The 27,581-nt window shown below is 43.0% G+C and overlaps 1 protein-coding gene across 5 annotated transcripts in view; it reads right to left on the reverse strand.

The window, feature by feature from the left end:
• The window catches only part of RTN4IP1 (reticulon 4 interacting protein 1), a 50,414-nt gene that overhangs the window by 8,986 nt on the left and 13,847 nt on the right, over window positions 1-27,581 (reverse strand). For 4 of the 5 annotated variants that reach the window (XR_004676731.1, XR_004676733.1, XR_004676732.1 and 1 more), the window contains 4 exons: window positions 20,524-20,572; window positions 13,966-14,102; window positions 9,242-9,425; window positions 5,518-5,610 (listed from right to left, as the gene is read on the reverse strand). Coding sequence is in view for 2 of the 5 variants with exons in the window: in XM_034991704.1 (XP_034847595.1) it covers window positions 5,518-5,610; window positions 9,242-9,425; window positions 13,966-14,102; window positions 20,524-20,572 (463 nt within the window). In the remaining 3 variants the exon portion in view is untranslated. The remainder of the gene's footprint in view (window positions 1-5,517; window positions 5,611-9,241; window positions 9,426-13,965; window positions 14,103-20,523; window positions 20,573-27,581) is intronic. The other variant, XM_034991705.1, reaches the window with a different exon arrangement.

Consider the following 27,581-nt stretch of genomic DNA (forward strand, 5'->3'; position numbering starts at 1 on the left):
ACCCCAGAGGGCTGACTGGGCCAGAATGAGTCATTCAGCTCTTCCCAGAAGGGACAATGAAAAAAAAGGCTTTCGATTAACAAGCAGGCAGATGCCGCTGCTGGCTGAATAGGTGGCAGCAGATGGAGATTAACTGGATAATGAAGCCGAGCCTCACACGGGGCCTAGAATGCCTGTTTGTTACGGACCAAGAGAGCAGAGTAGAAATCCGGCGAGGGGAAAGAAAGGCTGCTCACAGTGAGGTGGGCACATTTATGTGATGACACCGCTCGAGTCCGGCGGCCACAGGGAGCCCCGGTATAAAGCGGGCGGGCTCCGCACGGCACCGCACTCGTTCCCGTCTGGGACCCAATTCAGGCTCTCCTGGCGGCGCCTTACCTGCGTAGACAAAGGCTGTGTAACGCCAGGCCCCAGGACTTGGCGCCTGCTGCCCGACATCCCTTTCGTGAGGACGCGGGGACCATGGGCACGACTTCCCTGGGCGGCCGCGGGGCGAGCCTCCTCGCCTGAGGGAAGAGAAGCCCTCTGCGGGAGAGCTGACGGAGGGAGGACACCATCGGTGCAGGCAGAACAGTAGGCAGAGAGGTTTTCCCTCAAGGCCCACGTGCCCAGCAAGAAGGACACAACGGCAGAGCTTCACAGGGCCCGCCACACCTGCGCGAGCTGCCCAAGCGCCAGTGGCCAAGCGCTCGGTGCTCCGTGCAGGGTGAGAGCTTCTAGCAGAACAGCCGGAGCTCGGGCCGGGACTCCCGACTGCACTGCTGCGTGGCCGGGGGTGCAGTCTGGGACGGAAGCGTGGGTCACGGTCTGTCCCCCTCTTCCCTAGACCCTCCACCTCCGCCTCCACTGGGCACAGAAACTGCAGCTCCCAGAGGGTGAGGTGTGTGAAGGGAGATGAACAGATGACAAGACGCAAGGGAGACCTAAGGGCTCCTGGCAGAAGGCCAAGTCCACACACGTGTGCCGGGCACCAGGGACCCAGGGCCGGGGCGGCAGGGACGCAGCCTCGGCACTACCTCTGGGACGGGGGCAGTATTCCCAGGCACAAGGGGGCTTCGACCGAGGAGCTAGGAAGAAGACAAGGGGAAGAAGTGGGCTTTGCTTGGATTTGCTATTTCTGGAACTTTCTGGCCCCAGAAAATTCAAAGCTGGAAGAGGTGGTAAGAAGGGGTGGGGGAAAGGTAATGGAGGCTATACTCCAAGGGAGGAAATGCGCCCATTCTGGAAGGCATCCGGGACTTGTCCCTAAGCCCCCCTGAAAAAGGCACTCCTTCCAGCCAGAGGTGAGAGGAGAAACTCGGCCTACTTTTCCCCACAGACCCAAGCAGCTGGCAAGATAGGCTCCTCTCGGAGCCCTAGGCCTTCCATCCCTGATCATTACATCCTTGCTGTGGAGGAAAAAAAGCCAGTTGCAAAGAAGGAGCTCAAAGTTTTAAAATGTAATTCATTGCTAAACGCAGGCCCCAGATCTCAAGAAGGGCCTGGGAAACTGCCTGCCTCAGAACTCACTCGTTTCTCCAAAGCTGCAGAGTCCGGTAGGTATGGTGACCTCTAGCTGTGTGTGGCCGTTTCCATTAACCAAAGGTAAACAAAATGGAAAATTCAATCCCTCGGTTGGACTAGCCACATTTCAAGTGTTCAATTGCCATATGTGGCCACTGGCTACCATACTGGACATTGTAGACAGAGAACACTTCAAGTACTGCACAAAGTTCTAGTGGACATCACTGCATAGACAGTAACTCAGCATGGCCAACCCATCTTTCCCCCTACTAGGCAAAGTTCATGGGCCCTCAGTAAATGTTTTAAATTAAATTCAAAAAAGTTACGTAGGAACTATTCTGATGCTGGCTAAAATACAGAAAGAAACTGAGGTCATCTCTATCATCGCTCAACCAAGAAGCTTGGCTGGTCACCTAGGATCTTAACACAGATCTGTGAATGTTAAGAACATGACATCAAAGGACTTTCATAATTACATAAAGAATATATGTGTACAGATAAACATACTTGAAAAGAGGAAAGGGTAGAAGGAAAAATCTCCCTCCCATACTTGAACCCCAGCCACCTAGTCCTCCTCTAGGACAACCAATATTTCAAGTTTTTCTCATCTTTTGAGATACTTTATGCATTGTGGGAGGCAGAAGACTGGCTCCCAGAGATGTCCACACTCTAATCCCCCAAACCTGTGAATATGGTAACTTACAAGCCAAAAAGGGCTTCACAGACGTGATTAACTTCAGGATCTTGAGATGGGCAGGATTATCCGATGAGCCCAGTGTAATCACAAGGGTCATTAGAAGAGGGAGGCGGGACAGTTAGTTGGCGAGAGACAGGATGATGGCAGCTGAGGGCAAAGCGATTCAAGACTGAACCAAGAAATACAGGTGGTCTCGAGAAGCTGGGGAGGGCCAGGGAACAGCCCGGCCCCAGAAGCAGCACAGGCCTGCTGAGCCGTTTCAGACTTCTGGGCTCCAGAAGCAGAAGACACTGAGTTTGTGTGGTCTCAAGCCCCATTTATGGCCCATTTGTGACAGAACCAATAGGAAATGAACACATGCATATGCAAGCAAATACGCACATGTATTTTCCCTCGAAGCATAGTCATTCTTATCAGTAGCGGACTATAGTCTAAAAAGTCTGCCTTCCCACCTCCTCTCAGGCCTGAGAGACACTGAAAAATATAGGAAGATTTTGGAGATAGACTTCAAATCCCACCTATCTAAATGTTTAGATGGCTATTTAATCAAGCAGGAAACAATGAAGGTTGTATGTATTACTGCCTCAATCTTAAAGATAGAAATGGTGGTTGAAGGAACTATCCTAGAGGTCAAGAGCCTTGAGCCCTTGATCATGTCACTTAATGTCATGGGGCCTCTGTCTCTCCAAGGAGGCAGAAAGGCAGGATGGGAGTGCGGGGAGGTGAGTAAACTAGACATGTGCTATGTTTTCCGGCTTCTAATCTCTGAGTATGCTAACCCAAAAGTTTGCTATATAGTATGAAAATAAGAAATTTTTATTGTGCTTAGGGAAAAAAAAAGCAAAAATAACTGTAGGCATAAGGCACAGTTTCGGTAGCAGGCCGCTACACTCAGTGTGGTAATTACACATCATCCTTTTCTATCACCCTACTGATACACAGAACAGCTCCGGAATTCCCCAGAAACTGGTGACAGTGGTTGCGTCTGACAAGGACAAGCTCGGTGACTGAGGGCCAGGAGTCAAAGGAAGATTTCAGGAAATAACTTCTCCTACCTTTTGAACCTTGTAAATATTTTATGAATTCAAAAAGTATTTCAGAAGAGTAGGTTCTTTTGGTTCATGGTTTCACACTTTCCAGAAATAACTACAGCTCCTCTATCAGATACCTGTTAGATTCACCAAGCACTCAGCCAAAGCTTAGAAGAATCTCAGTGTCCTCGTCCAACTTAATAATCTCTACCAGCCACACACCAGAGAAGCAGATGTGCTCTGTTACCTGCTATAACTTCCCAGCGTGGACAGGCCCCCTCCCGCACCCACAAGGAGGCAGGACGAACATCAAGACAGCTGGCCTTATCACAGCACCCAATGTCACACAGCAACTTCCACAATCCCAGAGTCCTTCACTGTCAGAAAGGACTCCCGGGCCCAAATAACCCTGGTTAGGCCAAAAGAATATTTCCTCACTCACCCTCGTCTGAGGACACCTCAAGGGCATCTTTATTTCTATCTTGTCCTCCTTTAGCCATTCTACCAGTTATCTGCCAAATTTAATAGTTACATATACACAAGTCTCTTCTCTTCTCTGTTGCATAAATAGTAATTTCCAGGCAGAGAAAGAGAGAGTCACAATATTTTGAATACAAAAGAGCAATGGTAAGCACGTGGACAGCCTGGAGCCATACTGGGATCAGCACAACTGTACAGGATGCTTCTGGAGGATGGGCAGCTCTCCAATCACATGAAAGAGCACATAAAACTACCGGCCACGTTATTTAACAATAGTTCGCTTCCTTCTTCCTGGAAATAAAATAAGCATCCTGCGGGAGGTGAGAAGAACCCTGTAAAGAGGCACTTAGGGACAGTCACACTAAGGCGGAGACTGTCTACCCAGTGCTCACTAAGCCTTGGAAGTCGAAGAAAAGGCACGCAAACATGAAGCCACAAAATTTGGGCAACGGTAGCAGGCCATTTTCTAGCATGTATTTCCATGGCTGTAACAGAATAAAAAAAAAAAACTAAAACGCACAAAAAGCAGCCAGTAGGTCCTGAAGACATTCCTTCCCAAAATCAGTGGAAATACGAAATGGGCCGGCAAGGGGCAGGTGCCAGCACGAGAAAGCCCATCTCAAGGGGCTCTTTCCAAGTGGCCCAGCATGGATCATGCAGGGGCAAAGCTGGCCCTACTCCATCCCCTTTCCCTGCCCACCGTAAAATGACACTGATGAGACAACTTAAGCTAAAGTCCCAGATCAGCCTCCAGCACTAAGGATGCAGCTGAATGATGGAAAGGGAAAAGCACAGGACTGGAAGTCAGGAAGCATGCATCCTGGTCCCACTAATGCAAACTTCAACATGTCCCTTTCTCTCTCTGAGCCTGTTTTCTCCTCTATAAAATGAAAATCATTTTATCTATGACCTCATGCAATCCTCTAGGGCATATAAGGGTCTCTACCCTATAATTTCATATAGTCTCTTAAATAAAATCATAAATATCAGCAACAGAATAGGAATCTTCCTTCCAGGTTATTCTTCCAGAGACAGAATGTCAGGGCTGTTAAGACCATGTAAAAACCATAATAAAGAGTGGTCTGAAAGGCCTTTGACACCCAAAAAGGGATGATCCAACTACAAGCAACAGTCCTTTCACCATAGAGTCCTTGCAGGATGGACCTGAGCCATCAGAAACATCGACCAGTTGTCCCCACCAACGTCCCACCCACTAACCCTCTCAAACATACCATTATCTGCCCTCCAAGTGTGTTATACTAGCTGGGGAACAGGAGACCTGGGGACTGGAGTCCTGGCCCGGTCCTGTTAAGAGTTGAGAATCCACAGTATTTGTTCACCGGGCTAATCTGGCAATCTGCTTCCCTCCAGAGCAGCCTTGGACTCTAGATGCTCCAGAGCAGTTCTACTGTAAATTCACAAGTGTGTCCCGACCTCGGTGCAGAGATTACCTTTGCGGTGCTTTCTTTTCAGGATCATTACAAAATATTAGCAGCCTAGCTGTAAATGCCAGCTCTGCTAGCCGTCTCAGTGTGTTCGAGAAAATCACATAACCTCTCTGGGCCTGCCCTTTGCCTATAGACTAAGAGGGCTGAACCAGATGGTGTCGGCTCTTTTTCAGATGTAGCAGTCTAGATCTAGGACTCCCATGGAGACAGAACCAAACTACAGCACCTGAACTTGGCCGTGGAAAGCAGCATGGGTACTGACCACACCTGCCCCCAGAGAGCTCCCACTGACTAGGCTTGGTGGGTGGGTGGCCAAGATTCCTGGGGATGCTCCAGCAATCCAAGGGGCTGCACGTACCTTTCCCTCTTCCACCAGTTTCGCAATGTCATCTAGATACACACCACTGGCTATGAAAAAGGCCCAGCGATAATGGACTCCTTGCCAGAAATGCTAAAAAGAAGAAAAGAAAACACATCAAATATAGGAAAGGATAAAATCTCACTGAATACAAATTGAGGGGAAAGTATTTTCTGGACAATTAAGATAGACAAACCGATTTCCTATCCATTATGAATCAATGAGCTGTATGCCCAACACCTCAGCACAGTGACCGACAGAGAGCGGATGCTCCATAAATGTTTAATAAATGAATGAATGAACAAAGATATATCCACGTGAACTCAGGCTTTTTTACCAAATTGTGAATGACAAGCAAGTAAGTACAGGAAAGCTGTCCTTAAAATGACAGGCTAGTCTTACACATTCAATTTCTTCCCTAGGAGAATTAGAGGCTGAGCCCTCTAGGCTTTCTCTCCTAGGGTTTAAATGAAGCTCAGAGGCACCAGAGAAGAGTTTTTAAACCTAATTCAAGAATGCTTAGGGGGCAGTAAGGCACCAAAATATGATCTTAGACAAGAAATCCAATTACAGATTTTTTTTTTTTTTTCTTTCTGGAATAGAGTCGCTTTAAGGGCAAAACAAAGTGTAAAGTTCCTTATGCATCATGGTTGGGTCTTCCCCCTACAGTTATAACAAGTCCCAAGCCATCAAATCTATTATGGGACCATACGTCCCTAGATAAAAATAAGCAAAAATCTTCTACCCAGAGGGTTCATGACCACTTTACTGCCATACCCACTTCCAATTGCTAGTCTTTCTGTCAAAGGTAGGGTAGGCCACTGTCAAAAGAACAACTTAACTGACATTCTCTATGATACCTACCTCAATGACCTGCCCAGCTAAACTTCATCAGATGGGAGTTATCCAGAGGTAGTATGGGATTAGCCAATACCATGCGGCCTCCCTCCCTGCACCTTCCTGTCTCACAATCCCTCAGCATGCTTGTCAAGGGCATAAAGTGGTCAAGTGCAATGGAATTCCCCTGTTACTCTAGCTCAGGCACTTAATAGCTGTGTAATTTAGGTCAAGCCACATCTTTCAGCCATTTTCCTGGCCTAAAGAATGGTGATACCACTACCTTGCTGACAGGCTTATTGGAAGGATTAAATGAGAAAGAATGCAAAGTGCCTGATAACACAGAAAATATCATCCGCATAAATATTTATATTTATTATTCAACAGATACTTATCTAGTGCTGAAGGCAAACTTAAATACTGAGGAAAGGTTGGGGCAATACCAAACGGGAGTTTCAGACGAAACCACGCCGCTGTCTGGGCAGAGCTTTGCAATGGTGGTATGAGGAATGGCTTACTGGTTTGGACGAGTGACCCTGTAATTTCTTATCTAACCTGGAACAATTCTGGGAGTTAGAGGAGTCATCATTAATAATTATGCTGGGACCACAGGTGCAAACAGAACCCATCTCACCCTAGAATAGGTGTGAGGAGGTTGAGGGCCCTCAGCCCACAGGGTAGCAACGCAGAGCCTGGGCTGGTGTAAGTCTCCAGGTAATTTGCTCTTGGCCCAGAACAGCCTCACCATCTCTTCAAACACGAACAATTTTCTATGGGTGTCACAGCAAGAAAGAGGTTGGGGAGCACTGCTCTGGGCAAATGAAGTTAAAAAACAAAAGGAAAAAAAAAAGTACCATCTGAAGGCACTGAGGCGTCCCAGGCTGCCGGCAGGCCCGTTTAATTACAATCACAAAAGACCTGTCCAGTGTACTTCTCCCTAAGGCCCGGCCTCAGACAATTAAAACATTCTGGTAACTGTTTAGGGTTTTAAAGAAAAGAACAGCAATGGTCAAAAATGCCATGTCTGTAATTCTTTACAGCATGCTGCCCTGTAAAGTGAAACTTTTTGGTCGGCAACAAATTAAGGGGCCTTAATTTGCTCTAAGGGGCCTGTGTATTTTTTCCAGGCCATTACAGGACAAAGTAAACCAAAGCAGGCAGGAGTCTGGAGCATTACAATGAGGCTTTAACTGTGCACATTCTCAGAAAGACATCAGAAACTACTTAAAAGGTTTTCACATGAGATTACCACTATCCTCTTTCAAGTAGGAGGAAAGAGAAGATGCCTGTTTTACTCTCAGAGGACAACTCAGAAGGTTAACTTGTAAGAGGTCTCACTGAAGTACAAACTGTGAAATCGTAAAGAAAAGTTAAATTTATATTTTGAAGCACTTGGAAAGCCTGGGTTTTCTGAAAAGAGAAAGAAGAGACAAAGGACAGCTAAGATTCCTTTCTCCACACCGAAGTGCCCTGTGGACACCGTTTCCGGTTGCCGCCTGAATCAGATGAAAATGAAGAACCTCGAGTACAGGACCTGGTTTGTTCACCTCTAGTAACATACACACTTCCTAAGAATGGAGCAGTGGTCTCCACTGTCACGGCCTTCTAAGTATGTAGTTAGTTCATGGAATTCAAGAGACCGAAGTCCTAAATTTCACCCTCAAAAAGGTCCCAAAGAGAATTTCTAGAAGAAGCAGCAGCTAATCACTGAGCCGTTCATTCCATATGTACGGGTCAGTGTTGGTCAGGTTGGCATAATGACTCACAACCTTTTCACCCACCGAGGAAACTTTTACTGTCTTTTGCCTGAATCTGAAATATTTTGTCTAATTAAAAAAATAGACTTTATCTCCTTTTTTTTGGCCTATCACTTATACCATTTCAACATTAATACAGATTTCAAGCCAGTGATCTGAGTTACCAAGAGTGGATTACATGAAATGATCTAAGCCTGTCCCCACCGTGAGGACAACAGGCTCTGGTGTTAGGCAGGTAGAGAGCGCACGCTCAGGCTCTGCCGTCAGCCCCGCGACTAAGGCTGTTGTGTGCTCGTCCTCAAGGCCCACCACACGCTGCCTTTGTTCGGCTGAGTGATGTAGCTCCCTACGGCTCTGGTAACAGTGGCCCCAGGTAGCAGAGTCAGGCAGACTAATCGAGTCTCAGAAACACCCAGAATGCCATCAACAGCTAGAGTATCTGACTCACATGGGATGCGCAGTGTTAGGACAAGTTGATATAATTCTAGAAAAAGCATGATGGTTCTGTTTGCCTCTGTGGTCTTACTAAAGTAAGAACACAATTCCCTTCAGGTTTTCGAAATTCAAAAAAACGCCCATGGACCTCTACAGGTCTGAAGGCCCTGGTCTAGAAATCACTGGCATATCCCAATGCAGCTACCATGAAAACAACCAGTTCTATCCTGTCTTAATAAAGCTTCCGCCCTCACATACAAGAGCCTGTATGTGTTAAGGCTGGTGAAACAGAGAGAAGACCATCAGGTATAGGCAAGAAGGAAGATGGAATCAAGAAAGGTAATTGCTAATAAGAAAGCTGAACATTTAATAAGTTTTATGTACTAGGCATTGTAACCAAATTCTTTACGTGGATTATCTCATTTAATCCTTACAACACGCAGTAAGGAAGATACCCTATTAGTTTCATCTTAGAGGTCAAGACATTGGGGCTTAGTGACATTAAGTAACTTGCGAGTTACAGGGCTATTAAGTGGAGACCAGAATTTGAATCTGGTCCGTGTGTGAGGGCAGAGTCCTTCCTGCAGCCACTGTGCCATGCTGCCTCCAAGACAAAAGAGACTGGCTAGGCGGGAACCCAATTCCAGAAGCAGGAGGCACCTGCTTTCTCTCACCCACCAACACTTCCTCCCTACCTTCAATGCCTTAGAACCCACGGTGACTCCTGTCTGCAGCATGCCGTCTGCGATGCCCAGTCGGTCTATGTTCAGGAGAAAAGGGGTCACCAAAGTCACATATGTGGCTCCTGACCATTTCTTGAGAAAATTTAGAGCCCATGTTTCAGTGGATCCACCAACATTATCAAGAATGAAATCAAACCTGGAGAGAAAAAAAAAAGTCAAAACATCCTTGTCCGTCTTTACATAAGGTTCCAATCCCCCTTCCTTCCCATCGACAGTCAGCGATCGGGTTTATTTCAACGACCGCTCACTAACCACGCGGCACCGTGCCATCCAGCAGAGGGTTGCTTGCTTTGACCAAGGGGAACAGGGCACTCCCACTCACCCACTCTGGCTTTTCTCCAAATTAGGTCAAATGTGACTCATTTTTTTGGTCATAAAATCGTTATCATTTTTCCAATACTTTAAGAATGACTGACACAAGTGGTTCTCAACCGAGGGCAATTTTGGTCCCCAGGGGACATATTAGGCAATGTCTAGAGACATTTTTAGTTGTCACAATTGGGGGAGGTGTTGGGAAGGAACTGCTGGCACCTGGAGGCCAGGGATGATGTTTATACACAGAATGCACAGAACAGCCCCTCACAACAAAAAATTATCCAGTCCAAAATGTCCATATCGTTCAGAAACCAAGCTTGCCAAGGTTGAGACACCCTGACCTCAGCTTTATGGAAAACTGCAAAGCTATCTATCCAATACAAGTCAAAGTATTCTTTAGTGCACTTGAATACTTGAAAGAAAAGTATAAAAGCTTTTCACCCATACAATGATTTGCTTTTATTCCCTCCATAACCAGAACTGCTTATAGAAGCATCCTCTTCATCTGGAATTTACTCCTACTTTTTGGCTTCACACACAGCATCAGGACAATGTATAGAGAAATCAACAATCTGCTCTCAGTCTTCAATTCTGCTCTAACATGCCCTCAAAACCCAGTCCTATGAACTGAGGAACTAAGACACACAACTCCTTAAATCCAATCTAAACCTGCTGTAATCACTGCATTCCACTTACAGGGGATAAAACCCAAGAACGCTTTTAAATATTTTTTTAAAATTTAAATTATTTTATTTTTTTTTTAAAGATTTTATTTATTCATTTGAGACACAGAGATACAGAGAGAGAGAGAGAGAGCATGAGCAGTGGGAGAGGCAGAGGGAGAGGAAGCAGACTCCCCGCTGAGTCAGGAGCCCGATGTGGGACTCGATCCCAGGACCCTGGGATCATGACCTGAGCAGAAGGCAGACGCTTAACCATCTGAGCCACCCAGGCGCCCCTTAAATATTTTTGTAAACAAATATCTATTTAGAAAATGCATGCTTAGGGAGCCTGGGTGGCTCAGTCGGTTGGCTCAGGTCATGATCCCAGGGTCCTGGGATGGAGCCCTGAGTTGGGCTCTCTGCTCAGCGGAAAGCCTGCGCCTCCCTCTGCCCCTCCCCCCACCCCCTGCTTGTGCGCATGTGCTCTCTCTCAAATGGAAAGGAAAGGAAAAAGGAAAAAGGAGAGTGGGGGCGGGGAGGGAGGAGAGGGGAGAGGAAAGGAAGAAAGAAAGAAAATGCGTGCTTATCAGTTAAGCAAGTTAATAAATGAATTCTGTTTTGGTAAATCCTTTTTCCCTTCTAAATTCATCAAACATCAAAACTTCTAAAATCAGTTTTGGCCAAATTTGTGGATCTTGAGCCTGCATTTCATGGAACCAAACTACAGAAGGACAAATAAAAACTGAAGGAAAGGAGAATGACCTTACTGGATGACTACTCTTCTCATTAGAAAAGAACAGAAAATTATTTTTATCAGTTTAAGTTTCTATTTCATTCCCAAGTTTTGAATAAACAAACATGATGATACTTAATTGAAATAAAACTTAGAGGCGGCCTGGTATTCTGGAACAGGCACTGCCTGAAAGAGAAGACAGGCTGTAGACTCAGCTCTTCCACTAATGCTTAAGTGGCATGACCTTGAGCATGCAAAAACTCCTGAGTCCTCTGCCCCTTCCTTTCTCAACGATAACATGACCAAGTTGGACCGAAGGATTTCAAAGCCCTTTCCTGCTGTAATATTCTAAGATTCAAATCGAAAAAGCTGCTACTGGAAAGGAGAAGTAAATGTATTCTTGGTGGATTCAGAGGCCAAACTCCAGGCAAAGGTTACAAAGATCAACTGTAACTGAAGTGGTCAAAAATAAATAAATAAAAGTAACAGCCTGGCATCTGCAGGCTGGAGAGATTACCCTACCAGAAAAGAGTGAGCAAAAGCAGCAAGACCATGGACCACGGCAAGAGAGGCAGAGGGGCAAACTGTAGCATCCTTCTGGGGGCCAGCCTGAGTAGGTTTCAGCTTTCCATCAGTCAGGGTCTCTGTTCTCTGGTGACAAATTCCAGACACGCATAAAACTTAAGGTAGATAGAGAGGAATAGGGTTGGCCTCGGCCTCAGTCTCATGCTGCTATTCCTAGAAGCAGCAGAAGACAGGAGATGAACTGAAACTCCACTATCTAGAAGCCAGCTGTCACAGGCCCAGAAAGATGGAGTCCTGATGCACAGGCAGGAAGTAGCTGACGACATTTCTGCAAGGGACAATGGGATTCCTCAATCCCTTCGGGTTCCTGCCACGGGGGTTTTATATTTGCTGTTATCTCGACCTGAACAAGTGCTCTTCTCCTAGATTCCCTCAATCATGCATCAAACAAATTTTTATCGAGCACCTACCATATGTTACTACACTGTTCCGGGTGGAGGGATACAGCAGGGAACCAAAAGAAAAAAAAAAAAATCCCATTCTCCTGGCGTGCTCTGTAAACCTTTTGCTTCAGTGCCCCAGAGGCCTTCTTAAACCATCCCCCCTTTTTAAAGATTTTATTTATTTGTGTGTGTGTGTGTGTGTGTGTGCGTGTGAGAGAGAGAGAGAGAGAGGCAGGCAGAGGTAGAGGGAGAAGCAGGCTCCCCGCTGAGCAAGGAGCCGGATGCGGGGCTCGATCCCAGGACCCTGGGATCATGACCTGAGCCAAAGGCAGACACTTAACTGATTGAGGCACCCAGGCGTCCCTTAAACCCCCCTTTTTAAAACATCCTCCCCATTTTTTTTCCTCTTTTCCCTATATCAGTGTTCTTGAGAGCACTTATCACTGACACACCCCTGACTAGAACGGAAGCCCCATGGAAGGAGCGGGGCTGGGGGCGGGGGGGGGGGGGGGGGTCCTGTCTTGTTCAGCACCATAGCTACATGGCATGTTTGTAACCCTGCCTGGCAGGGCAGGTGCTGCAGAGTTGAAGGAATAGGGATTTGCTGGCTCCTTGGGGCTGCACTGTCATACTGGTGTTGGGAGTGGATACTGCTGGCTAAGAAAGGCTAGGTAGTGTCCAATGGGGGCTCCCTTCTGTTTTCTTTTTTTTTTTTTTAAACCCATGAAAATACAATCGACCCATTAACAGGTTCTAACTGCACAAGACCAGTTATACACAGATTTTTTTTCAATACACACAACACATACTGTAAATATATTTTCTCTTCCTTATGATTCTCTTAGTAACATTTTCTTTTCTCTAGTTTATTCTAAAAATGCAGTATATAATATATATAACACAAAATATGTGTTAATGGACTGATTATGTTATTGGTAAGGCTTCTGGTCAACAGTAGGCTATTTAGTAATTAAGTGTTGGGAAAGTCAAAAGTTATACGCAGGGGTGCCTGGGTGGCTCAGTCATTAGGCGTCTGCCTTCGGCTCAGGTCGTGATTCCAGGGTCCTGGGATCGAGCCCCGCATCGGGCTCCCTGCTCGGCGGGAAGCCTGCTTCTCCCTCTCCCACTCCCCCTGCTTGTGTTCCCTCTCTCGCTGTGTCTCTCTCTTCAAATAAATAAATAAAATCTTTTAAAAAAAAAAAAAGTTATACGCAGATTTTCGCCTACATGGTGGTCAGTGCCCCTAACCCCCATGCTGTTCAGGGGTCGAGTGCATACTTCTACTCAAAGTGGGCAAGAATAACTGGCTTCTGAAAACGAACAGAAAAAGGGAAAAACCTTTGAAAAAGCAGCAAAACATCTTTCCAAACACTCCTCAGTTGTGTTCTCAGCTGCAGTTCTGTCTTGGCTAGATGAAGACCAGATTAATAAGCACGCTATTTCTGCCCAAAGCGCAGTCAGGAGCAACAGAGTCTGAATGAATCACTGAGTCTGCTCCTGTTTGGTACATTAAACCAAACCACAGCCTGGTACTCAGATTCACTGAGAACATCCACAGCATTCTGATTACCAATATTTCTACTGACTTTGTTTCTCTGATGCCCTTGTTAAGCCCAAACACGGAAAGCATGTTTAGTGCTAATCAAGTATTTTCATGCACTGCTCTATTTGTTCCTGTGGTGACAGATGCCACCAAATAGACCACACCTTCCAATTTTGTCTTCAGACCTCTTACAAATCAACAATAAGTTAACTTAAAAATTAACAAAAGGCCATGCAAGCAAAATATTTTCCTCAGTACATACCACATCATGTCACTGTGCTGGATGAACATCTGGAATTCAAACAGAAACCACCCCAAATGACTCTTTATGGGGTATTTTTATAGATTCTTTTTTAAGATTCCAACGTGATTACAAAGTCACCAAACCATTCAAACCTGCACGATCAATTGTCCTTGTTCCCACCTCCCAACGTGAACAATGTCCTAATACATACGGTTTTAAAGATTTCAACTGCTCTTCCACATTTCCAGATTTGTAATCAATTACATCATCTGCCCCAAGCTTCCTTACAAGTTCACTGGCATCCTGAGAGCAAACTGCTGTCACATTAGCACCCCATGCTTTCATTACCTGTCCAAAAAAAAAGAGGGGGAAAGTAGAAAAACCCACTGCGTGTTTTAAAAATAGTTGGCACCCATGTGTACATTTTTCAGACTCCTCTCGAGAGAACTCCAAGTGCTTCGTCTTAACAAGAACTGCAGGAAGCCACCTGTCAGAGACCTAGTAAAAATGATTAAACTTTGATTCACCAAGAATAAAAATAGGAGGTCTTTTAAGTCTCTCTTTACACGATAGGCTCCTCTTCTAGCCCTTCACTTTCTTATAATTTATTTGTGGAAGAATCCAGGCCTTGTGACCAGCACAGTCTCCCAGAGTCTGGGATTTCTGACTGCACACTCAGGGGGCAATTCTACAGCCTTCTTTGTCCAGTGATTTCTGTTTCAATCTCCTTACCAGACTATGGATAGTGTGTAGCAAAATCACGGGAGGCACATGATGTCTGGTCATTGCTCTTAAGATCTTAACAGCTGTTTTAATGGCGGTTGCAAAACAGTGATATTCTAATTCTTTTTTTCATTTGTAGTTGAAATACTTTTATAAAGAAACACTTTTCCTCATATATTATTTTGCTTATTCAGGTGTACAATTCATATAGGAAAGGCAAGACAAATAACTGTTTCCCCTTTACCAGTTTATAAAATAAACTGGTTCCCTATCATTTTCCAAAAGTGACTTCTTTTAGGTTTTTACTTGTCAGAGAGAGAGACAGACAGAGAGAGAGAGAGCGCGCGCGCACATTCATGAGTAGGGGGAGGGACATAGGGAGAAACGGACTCCACGCTGAGCAAAGAGCCCAATGCGGGACTCAATCCCAGGATCCTGGGATCATGACCTGAGCCAAAGGCAGATGCCTAACTGACTGAGCCACCCAGGCGTCCCCGAAAGTGACCATTTTTTTTAAAAAAAATATAGGAACTCATGGATTTAAATGTATTTGAAGGTTTTTAATCCATTGTATTACTATTATTGAAGCTCAAATTGTCACATCTTTGTTTCTTCAAGTTGGCTCCTAAGTCTCCTTGATACGACTCAAGTAGTCTTTGAGGTTTTCTTGCTACTTAATATGTTCTAAGCTCATTCTTGTACATTTTGTGCCCTAGATCTAGAATCTGCCATTTCTCCAAGAAGTCCCACATTCTTTTAGTGAGCAATTATCTATCAAGAGATAGCTTTACATACACAAAGTATCTCTTGAGTTCATATTGATACTTCCAATTCGAATTTAAGACTACAAAGCTTTTACTTAATTTCTTTCCTGCTACCTCTGTATCTCCTTCCTTCCACACCTAAAATCCTGGCTGTCAGACACAGGGGGTGACAGAATTAAAATATGCTATAAATATCCATCTGTTTTATTGTATATAATACACAGAATAGCCTCTGAATAATACTATTAGTATTAATACTACAGAGCTGATTAATGAAAGCATTAGAATTTTAACTATGCTCTCCCAGTTTTCCCCCGCTTTTAATAAATAGTTGTGCTGTATTTACCTTGTCAGAGGATATGGCTGTTACACAATGTACTCTCTTTCTAAGCCCTTGGTTTTAGTTCTACAGATAAATTTACACTTAACATTTACCACCAGCCCTTAATGTGATGTCTCTCAGTCATTTTGGTTGTCAGAAGCTCATATTCTAGTACATTTCTCAGAAAAGGATAAGAACATATTCCCCGAGTTCTTATAAGTTATTAACAGTTCGTACGTGACCTTATACATGAAGGCCAGTTTTGCTGTATATAAAATTAGTATAGTCTTAGTATACTCTTGCTGGAGTGTCTTAAATATGTTACTCCTTTTCCCCCCCCGGCCTTACAGCCCTGCTGTCAAAAAGTCTGATGTTAATCTAATTTTACCTCTAAGTCACACAATTTTTTTTTTTAAGTGTCCCAAGGATTTTTTTTCTTTTTTTCAAGTAGGCTCCATGCCCAGTGTGGAGCCCAACACAGGGCTCCATCTCACGACCCTGAGATCAAAACCTGAGCTGAGATCACTCAACCGACTGAGCCACCCAGGAGCCCCTTTTTCTTTTTCTTTGAAAGCCGGTAGTTTTATTAACTAGGGTTTTCCTTGATATTGCTCAATCTAGGTCCATGTTCTTAGATAAGCACTGTGGTCATCTAATATGTAGTTTCAAAAAAGAAAATAGGGAATTTCTTCAAAAAAAGAAAATAGGGAATTTTCTTGAATTACAGATTTTAGTATTTGTTCTGTTCCCTTGTTTTGGTTTTCCTCTTCAGAGCCTCTTACTACCTATATATCAATCTTCTTTCCTGACTTCAATATTTGGCATTTCCTCTTGAATCTGTTTTTCTTGGTTTCTTTTGTAATTTAAAATTTTTCCTATTTATACATTCTACTACTATCTAGGGCAGCATTATGTGTTCTGTTTATTTGCTATTGAATTCCTTCTAGTTTAGTCTTCATTGATAAATAATTTTTTTGTTTAACATATTTCTGAGTATTCCCAATTCAGTTTTATTTTGTTTTGTTTTTCATGTCTTGTATACTTTTACTTTTTTAAACTTACTTTGAAATTGTAGGTACATTTGGCGATGCCTGGCTGGCACAGTCAGTAAAGCATATGACTCTTAATCTCAGGGTTGTGAATTCAAAACCCATATTGGGTTAAAAAAAATTAGAAATTGTAAGTTACATCTGATCTGTCTTAGTGGGCATGTTTTCTGATGTGTTATCATCTGTAGATATGTTACTCTACTCTCTATTCTCATAATAACTTTGTATGAGATCTAACCTTGATACTTTTCTATTACTATTTTTATTTTATTAAAATGTTTTTGTTAAAATATAACCCACAGATAAGTGCATGGAATATAAATGTATTACAAAGCAAACAGTATTATAAGCATCACTCTAGATTAAACACTAGAACATGCACCATATTCCTGGGCATCCTTACTTTCCCCTTCCCAATCAAAGCTCCCTCACTGCTTTAGAAGTAACACCACCATCCGGACTATTACATGACCCTTTTTGCCACCACCCCACTCATTTGAAAAAATAAAATAAAATAAATAAAAGGTTTACTCTCTAGGTAGCCATCCTTAAAGACTATTCTTTAGTTTCACCTATTCTTGAATGTCATTAAATGGAATCATATAGTCTGACTTCTTTCACTAACATTCTGCCCATGACATTCATGTACCTTATTGTGTGCAACTAGTTTGTTTTCATGGCTATATAATATTACAGCATAAGAATATACCACCATTTACTTCTCCATTTCATTGCTGACGAACATTTGAGTTGTTTCCACTGGTAGATGATATCTCTAATCTGGTACATATCTTTTGGCAAACATGCATGTTAACTGTGCAAATAAGTATAGGGTATATTCATAAAAGTGGAACTGTTGGGTTGCCATAGGGCAATTCATATTCAGATTTAGTAGATGGTACCAAATGATTTCTCGAAGTGCTTGTACCAATTTACACTCTAACCAACAAGATATGGTATTTTTCTTTTCCTCCCACCCTCCCTCCTCCTTTTCTTTTCCACTTAGTCATTCATTAACCTACATTTGCTCAGTATCCGGACTAGGCCCTGGGTGTCTTAGTCTGGGCTGCACTAACAAAATACCAGACTGGGTAGCTTATAAACAGAAATCTGTTTCTCACAGTTCTAGAGGCTGGAAATCTGAGATCAAGGCATCAGCATGGTCACATTCTGTGGACAGCCCTCTTCCTGATTCATAGCCAGTGCTGTGTCCTCAATATGGTGGAAGGGCTATGGAGCTCTGTTGGACCTCTTTTATAAGGGCATTAATATCACTCATGAGGGCAGAGCCCTCATGACCTCATCATCTCCCAAAGGCCCTCCTCCCTAATATCACCACATTGGGCATTAGGACTTCAACACAGGAATTTAGGAGGGATACAAACATTTAGACCATAGCAGTATCAAATGATGAATTGAAAAGATGTCAAGGTGTGTGTGCATCCCCTAGGAGTCCTCTCCCCTTTCCCCTCATTTAGTTAGCAGGTAGGTGGAAAACTCCAGCACTATCTGGGTCCTCAAAGGATCCAAGATGGGGTCCAGATGGGAGATCATAGCACCCAAAGTCTCCTTCCTGGAAAGTGATGTGGCAGAGCCTCTGAGTATGCTCACTAGGCCCATATTGCAGAAAGGGCCTCTCCCTGCATATTGAGGAGGCTTAATCAAGCCCCCTCCCCCAGAAGCCAGTTAAAAAACATTCAACCATAATGGGAACCACCACTAGTGCCATCCCGTTTCCGGAAGCTAAGGGCACTGTTTTGTTTTCTTGTTTGAGGTAAAATTCATATAAAAACTTAAAATTCAACATTTCATCAATTTTAAAGTGTACAATTCATTATGTACATCACAATCTTGTGCAACCACCACCACCGTCTAATTCTAGAACATTTTCCTCACCTCAAAAATAAACCCCATGCCCATTAAGCAGTCATTCTCCCTTTCTTTCTCCCCCAGCTCCTGGCAATCACCAAACTGCTTTCCATCTCTATGGATTTGCTTCTTCCGGACAGGATATAAATGGAATCGTTCAAAATGTGACCTTTGTGTCTGGATTCTTTCGCTTAGCATAATGTTGTATCACGCACCAGAACTTCATTCTTTTTCATGGCTGAATAAGATTTCACTAATGCATAAACCACATTTTGTTCATTCATCAGTTGACAGACATTAGGGTTGCTTGCACTCTTTGGCTACCAGGAATATGGATACTGCTATGAACATCTGTGTACCAGTTTTTGTCCGAACATGTTTTCATTTCTCTCAGGTATATACCTACGAACGAACGAAATTGCCCAGTCATATGGTAATCCTATGTTTAGCATTTTCAGGAACTGCCAGACTGTTTTCCACAGCAGCTGCAGCATTTTACATTCCCACTCGTGTGGACAAGGGTTTCAGTTTCTCTACATCCTGGTCAACATTGTTATTTTCCATTTTCTTTGTTTTTTTTAATAGCCATCCTAGTAGATGTGAAGTGACATCTCACTAAGGTTTCGATTTGCATTTCTCTAATGACTAATGATGCTGAATATCTTTCTGTGGGCTTATTGGCCATTTGTATATTTTCTCTGAAAAAAAGTCTATTCAAGTCCTTTGCTAAATTTTTAATTGGGTTGTCTTTTGTTGAGTTGTAAGAATTCTTACATATTCTGGATGTTATACCCTTATTAGAGAAATGATTTGCAAAGATTTGCTCCCTGTGTGTCATCTTTTTCCTTCCTTGATGGTGTCTTTTGATGATGCACAAAAGCTTTTAATTTTGATGAAGTCCAATTTATCTTTTTTTTTTTTTTTACTTCTGTTGCTTGTGCTTTTGATGTCGTACCTAAAAATCTGTTGCCAAATCCAAGGTCATGAAGATTTACTCTTGTTTTCTTCTAGAAGTTTGATAGTTTTAGCTCTTATATTTAGGTCTTTGACCCAGGTTTAGTTTTCACATATAATGTGAGGTAGGGGTCCAACGTCCAACTAGATATGGATATCTAGTTGTTTCAGCACCATTAAATTAAAAAAACTACTCTTTTCCCTATTTAATGGTCTTGCCATCCTAGTCAAAAAAAAAAATCAACTGGCCATAGATGTATGGTTTTATTTCTGGATGCTCAATTCTATTTCATTGATCTATATGTTTATCTTTATGCCAGTATCACAATGTTTTGATTACTGTAGTTTTTTTTTTTTTAATGTTTTATTTATTTATTCATTAGAGTCAAAGAGAGAGAGAGAGGCAGAGGGAGAAGCAGGCTCCCCGCCTAGCAGGGAGCCCGATGCGGGACTCGATCCCAGGACCCTAGGATCATGACCTGAGCCGAAGGCAAACGCTTAACCATCTGAGCCACCCAGGTACCCCTTGATTACTGTAGTTTTGTATTATATTTTAAGATCAAGAAATATGCACCCTCCAACTTTGTTCTTTTTAAAGACTGTCAACTGGGGGTCTCCTGCAATTCCATACGCATTTTAGGATCAGCTTGTTCATTTATGCAAAAAAGGCAATTGTCATTTTGATAGGATTGCACTGAATCTGTAGATCACATTGGGGGAATAGTGCCATCTTTACCATATTTTGGCCACTGCATTTCTATATACATTTTAGAATCAGCTTATTCATTTCTACCAAATTGCAAATTGCCATCTACCCGCACTGTCCCCAGCCTTCCTCCCTAAAAGCTTTCCTACATTTGCTATAGAGGATATCCACAAACTAACTCATATATTAAACCACTGGAAAGTTTAATGCTTCCTTCTCGGTTAGGAAGCTTCCTTCTTAGAAGAGCAAGCTGAAATTACAATGAATTTACTGAACCTAGCTTTCTCTCAGTTTTTAAGAAAAAATAATTTCTAATATGTGAATTTATAAATTCATGGACATACTCTTTGTAGTCAGAAGACTTTAAAAAAAACTGTCTTACCTGTATAGCAAAAGTACCAACTCCACCTGAAGCACCCAGGATTAAAACACTGCAATGCAAAAGAAACTACAATTAATGAAAATATTAGGTCAACATAACTAGATAAATAAATAGGTTTTCAACATGAGCTGGCTCAAAGATAAATAATCCCAAAAGCAAATAATCATTCATCTTCCTAAGATTATATTACACAAGGATTTCATCTTAGGTTCACCAAGAATCTATAAATGCTTAAACATTCTATGAACTCTTTACCAAGAATACCAAATACCAAAAATACCAACATTTTTTTTTTTTTAAAGTCACGCAGACGGTTCTTGGTAACATCTGCCTTACAATTTTTCCAGGCTAAAATTACCATAGCTTTTTCTATAGGAGGGAGCTTTGGGATCCTTTTTTAGTGTGTTACAGTAGATTCAGTAGCTCTCTAAGAAAAATCACATTCCCGACCACATTCCTGCCAAAGTGGAATAAATGTCTTTTGTTCAGACATGTCCCGACAAGCTCATCAACTTTCATAAATGGAAATCAATCTTATCCTCAATTTGGCTTCCTGTTAAAGCAGATGAATCCATCCTATCAGCACAAAGAACCTTGGGCTCCAGGTTTTTACTACGTCTGCTTACTGTAGCCTTCTTGTCCCTCTAGACCAAGGGTGTTCAGCTTAGAGTTTATGGATGAGCTGGGGTTGGGTGCATGGGGGTGTGAACCCTCTGAAATTGTGAACTGACTCTGGTAACATGCAAAATTTGGTGGGATTCTGCAGGCCTGCACTGGGGAGGAGAGGGATCTAGACTGATTTTCCCAAAAAAGTATGTGACCCGAAAGAGAATCACTAGTCAAGAATCACTGCATAACGTATTCTTACATTTTCTTCTTCAAGGAAGCTAGAGCACCAGAGAATTGCCTCTTTGAACTGTTCAGTTTCAGGGCCCTAGAAAATCGTTTGTATTGAACTGCACTTTGGTGTTATGCTACCCACCCAGAATGAGGGACATTATCAAAAGCGTTTAATGTTTGATACCACATTAGCTAAGGAGATACTGTTGAGAGAATTCTTCATTTGCTTTCTAAGTATGCACAGAAAAACATTTTTCTAAAGACTACACGGTAGGAGTAGCTGAACTTCTATTTTTCTGTTACTGTAAACTTCATAGCTGCTGGCTGTGGGTCCCCCTTTCCCCCCTTCCCTCCCTCTCTGCCCCCATCTCCTCAGCTCTGTACCTCAGTCACTCTACTCTAGCCACACTGGCCTCCCCTGCTGCTCCTGGAACGTGCGAGACAAGTCTTCCACATCAGGGCCTTTTCAGAGGGATTTCCTGTTCCTCACATATCCTCAAGGCTCTCTCCCTCACTCTGTCTGCACCCTTCATCTTACCTTCGGTTCCATCTTATTGCCACTGATACCGTCTAACAGCCTAGATCGTTTTACTGTTTGGGCGGTTTGGATTCCATGCCTCTCCCACCACCCTTAACATGCCAGTCCCGGGTTCCCATCAGCTCAGTCCCAACCCAAAATGACTTCCTCTCTCTCAGCTCCAGTTTCGCCAAATATGTGGGTCCCTCTTTGATTTGGTGGCTAGAAAGTGCAGAGAATTTTGCCCCCTATCTCTAGCAAGTGAACAGAACCTCGGGACATGCATTTGGTCTACAATCCTAACCCTCATTTCATTTTGTGTTCTTCTCTCCTACCCAAATCACACAGAAGGCTGTTTTTCACCCTTTAGATCTTAAAAATTACTACTAAAATTTCTGAGCCAGCTATTTCCTTTGAAATTAATACCACTAAATGTAATTAAAACAAGTCTCCTTGTAAATTGTGTTCCTTCCAGAAAAATTATTTTAATTTTCGAAGAATTACAAATTGCACAGAATGGAAAAAAATTTAAAGATGAACTCCTCTAAAATCCTTCAGTTCATACACTAATAGCTCGAGTACTTCTTAAGTGGGGAGGTAGAGGGTAGAAAGCATTAAAACTGCCTCACCCCCCATCTGGGTGGCTCAGTCGGTTAAGCATCTGCCTCCGGCTCAGGTCATGATCTCAGGGTCCTGGGATGGAGCCCTGTATAGGGCTCCACACTGAGCGGAGAGTCTACTGCTCCCTCTGCCCCTCCCCCTGTTCATGTTCTCTCTCTCTCTGCCTCCCTCCCTCCTCCCCGCTCCCTCAAATAAACAAAATCTTAAAAAAAAAATTTAATTCATCCAGGAAATATTCTACTCTTATTCTGGCCCATTCCTATTTATAGAAATGTAACAAGTCAAGCACTCATTTGAATCCTTCACAATCTAATCTTTATCTCAACTCTGATGTCTCACCACTTTCTGAAAAGACCTCTCCATCTCCGTCACCCTAGCCCCCTCACTCTTATGCCCAAGTCTTGTGCACACTGGCCCATTCCTCAGACTCTCAGATGCCTTCGCTGCCTGCTGGATGTCTCTGGCCCTTGAAGCCAAGTCCCAGCTTTCCTGCACAACACCCCTAAGAGCAGGCCAAACTGGGTATCAATGCCACACCAAACTGGGTATCAATGCCACACGTCTGGCATTTGCCAGGTTGTTAACTCTCATGCGTACACTTGTGTCCCAAGCTATTCTGGAAGGCTTCAAGGGCAGAGACCTTAGGCCCAGGACTAGGCACACTACCCTGGATGTAGCAGATGGCTGATGTTTCTTAACAGTCATCCGAATCAGCATCATATGCTGCAATCAAGACAACTGCTACTAGCTCAAGTGACGGAATCAGCCGGCTATTTGGAAGACTCATTAAAATTTCCTCCAATGAAGAAAGGCTTGAAATTCATGTCTCCTTCGCTCCCTGGGAAGGCTGGATGAAGAGGATACCAAATATAATGGCTGCTTAAGGATTCAACTGCCAGATACATCTCCAACCTTATTGTTGTCAGTTCTTCACTTCCCCATAACTCTTGATCCAAAGCAGTCTTATTCCTCCAAATAAAAAAGCAAAAACGTTTCACAGTAGTGCTTGGCAGAAGGAAGGGTTCTACAACAGTAGCTTCAGTTCCTGATGGCGCCACTTGATGGCGCCCCCAAGTGCAAAAGGGGCAAGGAGCAGGCCCATTGAAGTACCACATACAGTCAGTCAGCTTGTAAAGACCTGGAGACCCGTCCTTCTCTGGCCCTGCAAACTCCATGTTTTGTGCAGATTCAACCAGGCCTGCACTCGTCTTCAAAGAAAGTCCCCAAAAAAGGACAGCAGGCAAAATGAATTTTCAAGCCAGCAAAAGGTGGGTTAGTCCTCCATGGTCTGAAGTCCTATGGCTGAACTAACTATTCTTGTACTCTTCAAAGCCCTTCCAATACAAAGGGAAAATAGCGGCTGTTGCTTACCCCCAGTGGCCCTTCACTGAAGTGCTATACAGCAGAAATGCTTTCTACCCAGCTTGCTATAATGGTCACACTGTATATTCAAGCCTCATTGAAGCAGAAGTCCATTTGCTAGAGTGAAGAATATTGCTTATTGTATAAAGCAAGTGCCCAGGAAATACTCTATTTGGAAAAAAAAAAAAAACAACACTGTAATTCAAAATTGCCAAGCTTTTTAATCACGTTCCGCCCTTACTTCCTAAGTTCACATGTGGAGCTCTTTTTGAAATCAGTGGGGTTTGGACTGTAGCAGATATAAAAAATATGGGAGAAAGTGTGAATAATTATTACACTGCTTATGCATTTTGAAGCCTTACAATTAGATTTTCTCTGTCACTTCTGCCCAATCTCTCAATTCTGCCTAAACATACATTAAGGTACTAACTCAGTGGTGGCTTCTCTTCCATGACTGAGTCATTTTTCACTTAGTATTTGGGCACCTAAGTCCCTCTACAATCACACTGTCAGTATTCCAGCTGTAAGAGGCAAGGCATCAACACCCTGACTGCCTTGCAAAAAAAAAAAAAAAACATACACATGAAACCTACTACCAAACAGCTTGAGATCCAGAAGTGAGGAATAAGCTTTCAAATGTCTAGATCCTGGCCTAGCCTCAGAAAGCAGAATGCCAGGGCTGGATATCTAGAGACCTGGGTTCTAGTCCCAACTCTCTCACTAACTGAATCTGCAGACCTCATATTCATCTCCTATGAAATGAGGATCACCCTAGGAGTCAGTATAAAAGAAAACTTGGCATTTTCAATCTTATTTAAGCTTATACATACTTCCCGGTCTTTCTAACATAGAAGTATATGACCTTCATGATTCCCCCCAGACCATGTACTTGTGGGAGGAAAAAAGCCACATTGCAAGATTAGATTACCCTCTATTTAAAGTCCTAATGGGAGGGGCGCCTGGGGGGCTCAGTCGGTTAAGCATCTGCCTTCAGCTCAGGTCATGATCTCATGTCCTGGGATTGAACCGAGTCTGCTCCCTGCTCAGCCGGGAGTCTGCTTCTCCCTCTCCCTCTGTCTCTCCCCCGACTTGTGCACTCTCTCTCAAATAAATAAATAAAAATCTTTAAAAAAAAAAAAAAAAGTCCTAATGGCTCAGAAACAAAGATGAGTTAAATATGGCTAACACTTCCATAAGTAGAAACAAATGGTCTTTAAAAACTAAGGATGATGCTGAAAATATATAATTTCATTTTTTAATTTCTCATACTACTTCTAAATTTGGAAAAAAAAGGGGGGGGGTGAAAGATAGCAAAATATAATATGCTAAGTTTACTCCCTAAAGTTGAGTGAGAAACTTAATCTGAACAAGTAGAACTACAAAACAAATCTGCTACACTCGGCCGAGATAGCCTGGATTTGTGTGTCCCCTTCTAAGCCTCTGTAATTCATGTAGACATTCCCCAATTTGCAGAAGAGTTCATGTGTGAATTAGTTGTTTGGAACTTTAAACACATTTCCCATGAAAACAAAGCTATTTATATATGTTGGCTCACTGCCCAGGGTAGCCATTTACTAAGGTTTAGTTAACCCATAATGGACCAAGAACCTCATACACAGTATAACAATGATGCTGTGGGAAACGAAATTCAGAATTTTAACTAGGAGTACTGGGAACACATCTCCCTGAACAGGACAAGCAGTGGGAACCATACCAAATCAACAGTTCCTTCAATCTGGTGTAGAACAGAGAGAAGAAAAGAAGACAGAAGGAAGGAATGTTTATGATGGCAATAACAGGAGGGATAAGAGAGAGAAGGAGCATAGTCAGATTTACCATGGAACTGACAGGGTTCAGGACACACCACCCCAAAATATGGCACCTTGGCATACTGAATATTTTAAGCTACAGGAAGTTAAACAGCATGTACAGGAAGGACTCCCTGACCTTCTTCCCTGAAGCAGGTCATAAGACCCTCAGGTGAGAGGTGTGCTCCTATACCTAGAGAACAGGGACATCCGTATCTCCAAGACAGAAGGGTACAGCCAGGAATCCGAACGAACAGGCCTTGCTAAATTTCCCAGTTGACTATGCTTAGCTCATACCTTCTGATCACTTTTTTTTTTGGAAGACTCTTCACTCTTCATCAAAAATAGCATAAAAACACTCAGGCTTAACCACTTCTTTAGATCCTCATTTCCTCATGAGGGTCTCCCGTCACATAAAACTCATATTAAGGGAGTGCCTGGGTGGCTCAGTCCTTAAGCGCCTGCCTTCAGCTCAGGTCATGGTCCTAGGGTCCTGCGATCGAGCCCCGCATCGGGCTCCCTGCTCCACGGGAAGCCTGCTTCTCCCTCTCCCACTCTCCCTGCTTGTGTTCCCTCTCTCGCTGTGTCTCTGTCAAATAAATAAATAAAATCTTAAAAAAAAAAAAAACAAAACCTCGTATTAAGTAAATTTGTGTGCTTTTGCCTTTTTAATCTGTCTTTTGTTACAGGGGATCCAGGCAAGAACTTAGAAGAGTAGAGGAAAACCATATTTTCCTTCCAATGAAGCATAAGCTCCAAGCCCTTTACTTACACAAGACCCTGAGAGGAGCCCTAGCAAAATACTTGTGTGAACATAGATTTTTGTAAAATTTGCAAAAGATATGGTAATGAAGGATGGCAGAATATGCTGCCCCAAAATATACCACTTTGGCATAAGGATTATTTTAAACTGAAGGCAGCTAAGAAGAAGCAGATACAAGAAAGCGCTCTGCCCTTCCTCTGTAGCCTAAAGGAGGACATAAATTGATAAAGGTGTACCTCCTCTCCTAGCTACCAAGAAGGATAAAGGTTAATCCCCAGAGATAACATTAGACCCTTATCAGTGCAAAGGACACCAACTTAAATCTGTATAACAAATTTTACCATGCATTTCCTGGTAACCTCTTCACAACTGGCCTTCCCTACCTGTTTCTCCTCTTTTGTCTTTAGCTAAAGATTTTAGCCTGAACTCTACGCTACCCATATGAGTGCATTTTCCCCAGGTATCTCATATACCTGATATATTCATGTTAATAAACTTGTTTGTTTTTCTCGTTAATCTTTTATTACAGAGGTCTCGGTGGAGAATTCAGAAAGGGAAAATGATTTTTCCTTCTCTATTAACCACAATCAGTTAAAATTTCTGTCTCTTTCCATTTCTACACCCTCCATTATGCTTCCCCTCACGACAAGTAACACCCGATTTGGTGGGAGGGAAGCGGATTTGGAAATCAAATGCTTTGGGTTTAGTGGATAATACTGATGGGGTTCATAGTCCTTTCTGAGTAAAGTTATTGCAGGCTGTCCTGGTTTAAGAATGCCTTCCAGGAATATTCCTACTTCCCACTAAATTGACACAACAAAGCATCAAGAAATTATTGTCTTATTAGGATAAGACCAAGTATCATGGTACCTAGCACTAGATTATACAAGTAGTCAAGGAGGAAAATGGTTAAACAAGGTTTGAGATATACAGAACCAGAAGCTCATCTGTAGAAAATTCTTCCAATTATGAGGCCTGTAAAAACTTACAATATGCCACTAATAGAGTTAATTTGTAGATCAGGACCCACAAAATGGAGGCCACCCCAGTGGCCTGGCCCACGCCATAAATCTAAACCCAAGTCGGTCTACATTTACAAAGAATGCATCACTGTCAAGGAAACCTAACACCAATCACAATCCTCCAG

This window comes from Mirounga leonina, unplaced genomic scaffold (assembly GCF_011800145.1).
Source record: "Mirounga leonina isolate KUSES-001 unplaced genomic scaffold, KU_Mleo_1.0 Mir_53, whole genome shotgun sequence".
In the NCBI taxonomy this organism is placed as follows: domain Eukaryota; kingdom Metazoa; phylum Chordata; class Mammalia; order Carnivora; family Phocidae; genus Mirounga; species Mirounga leonina.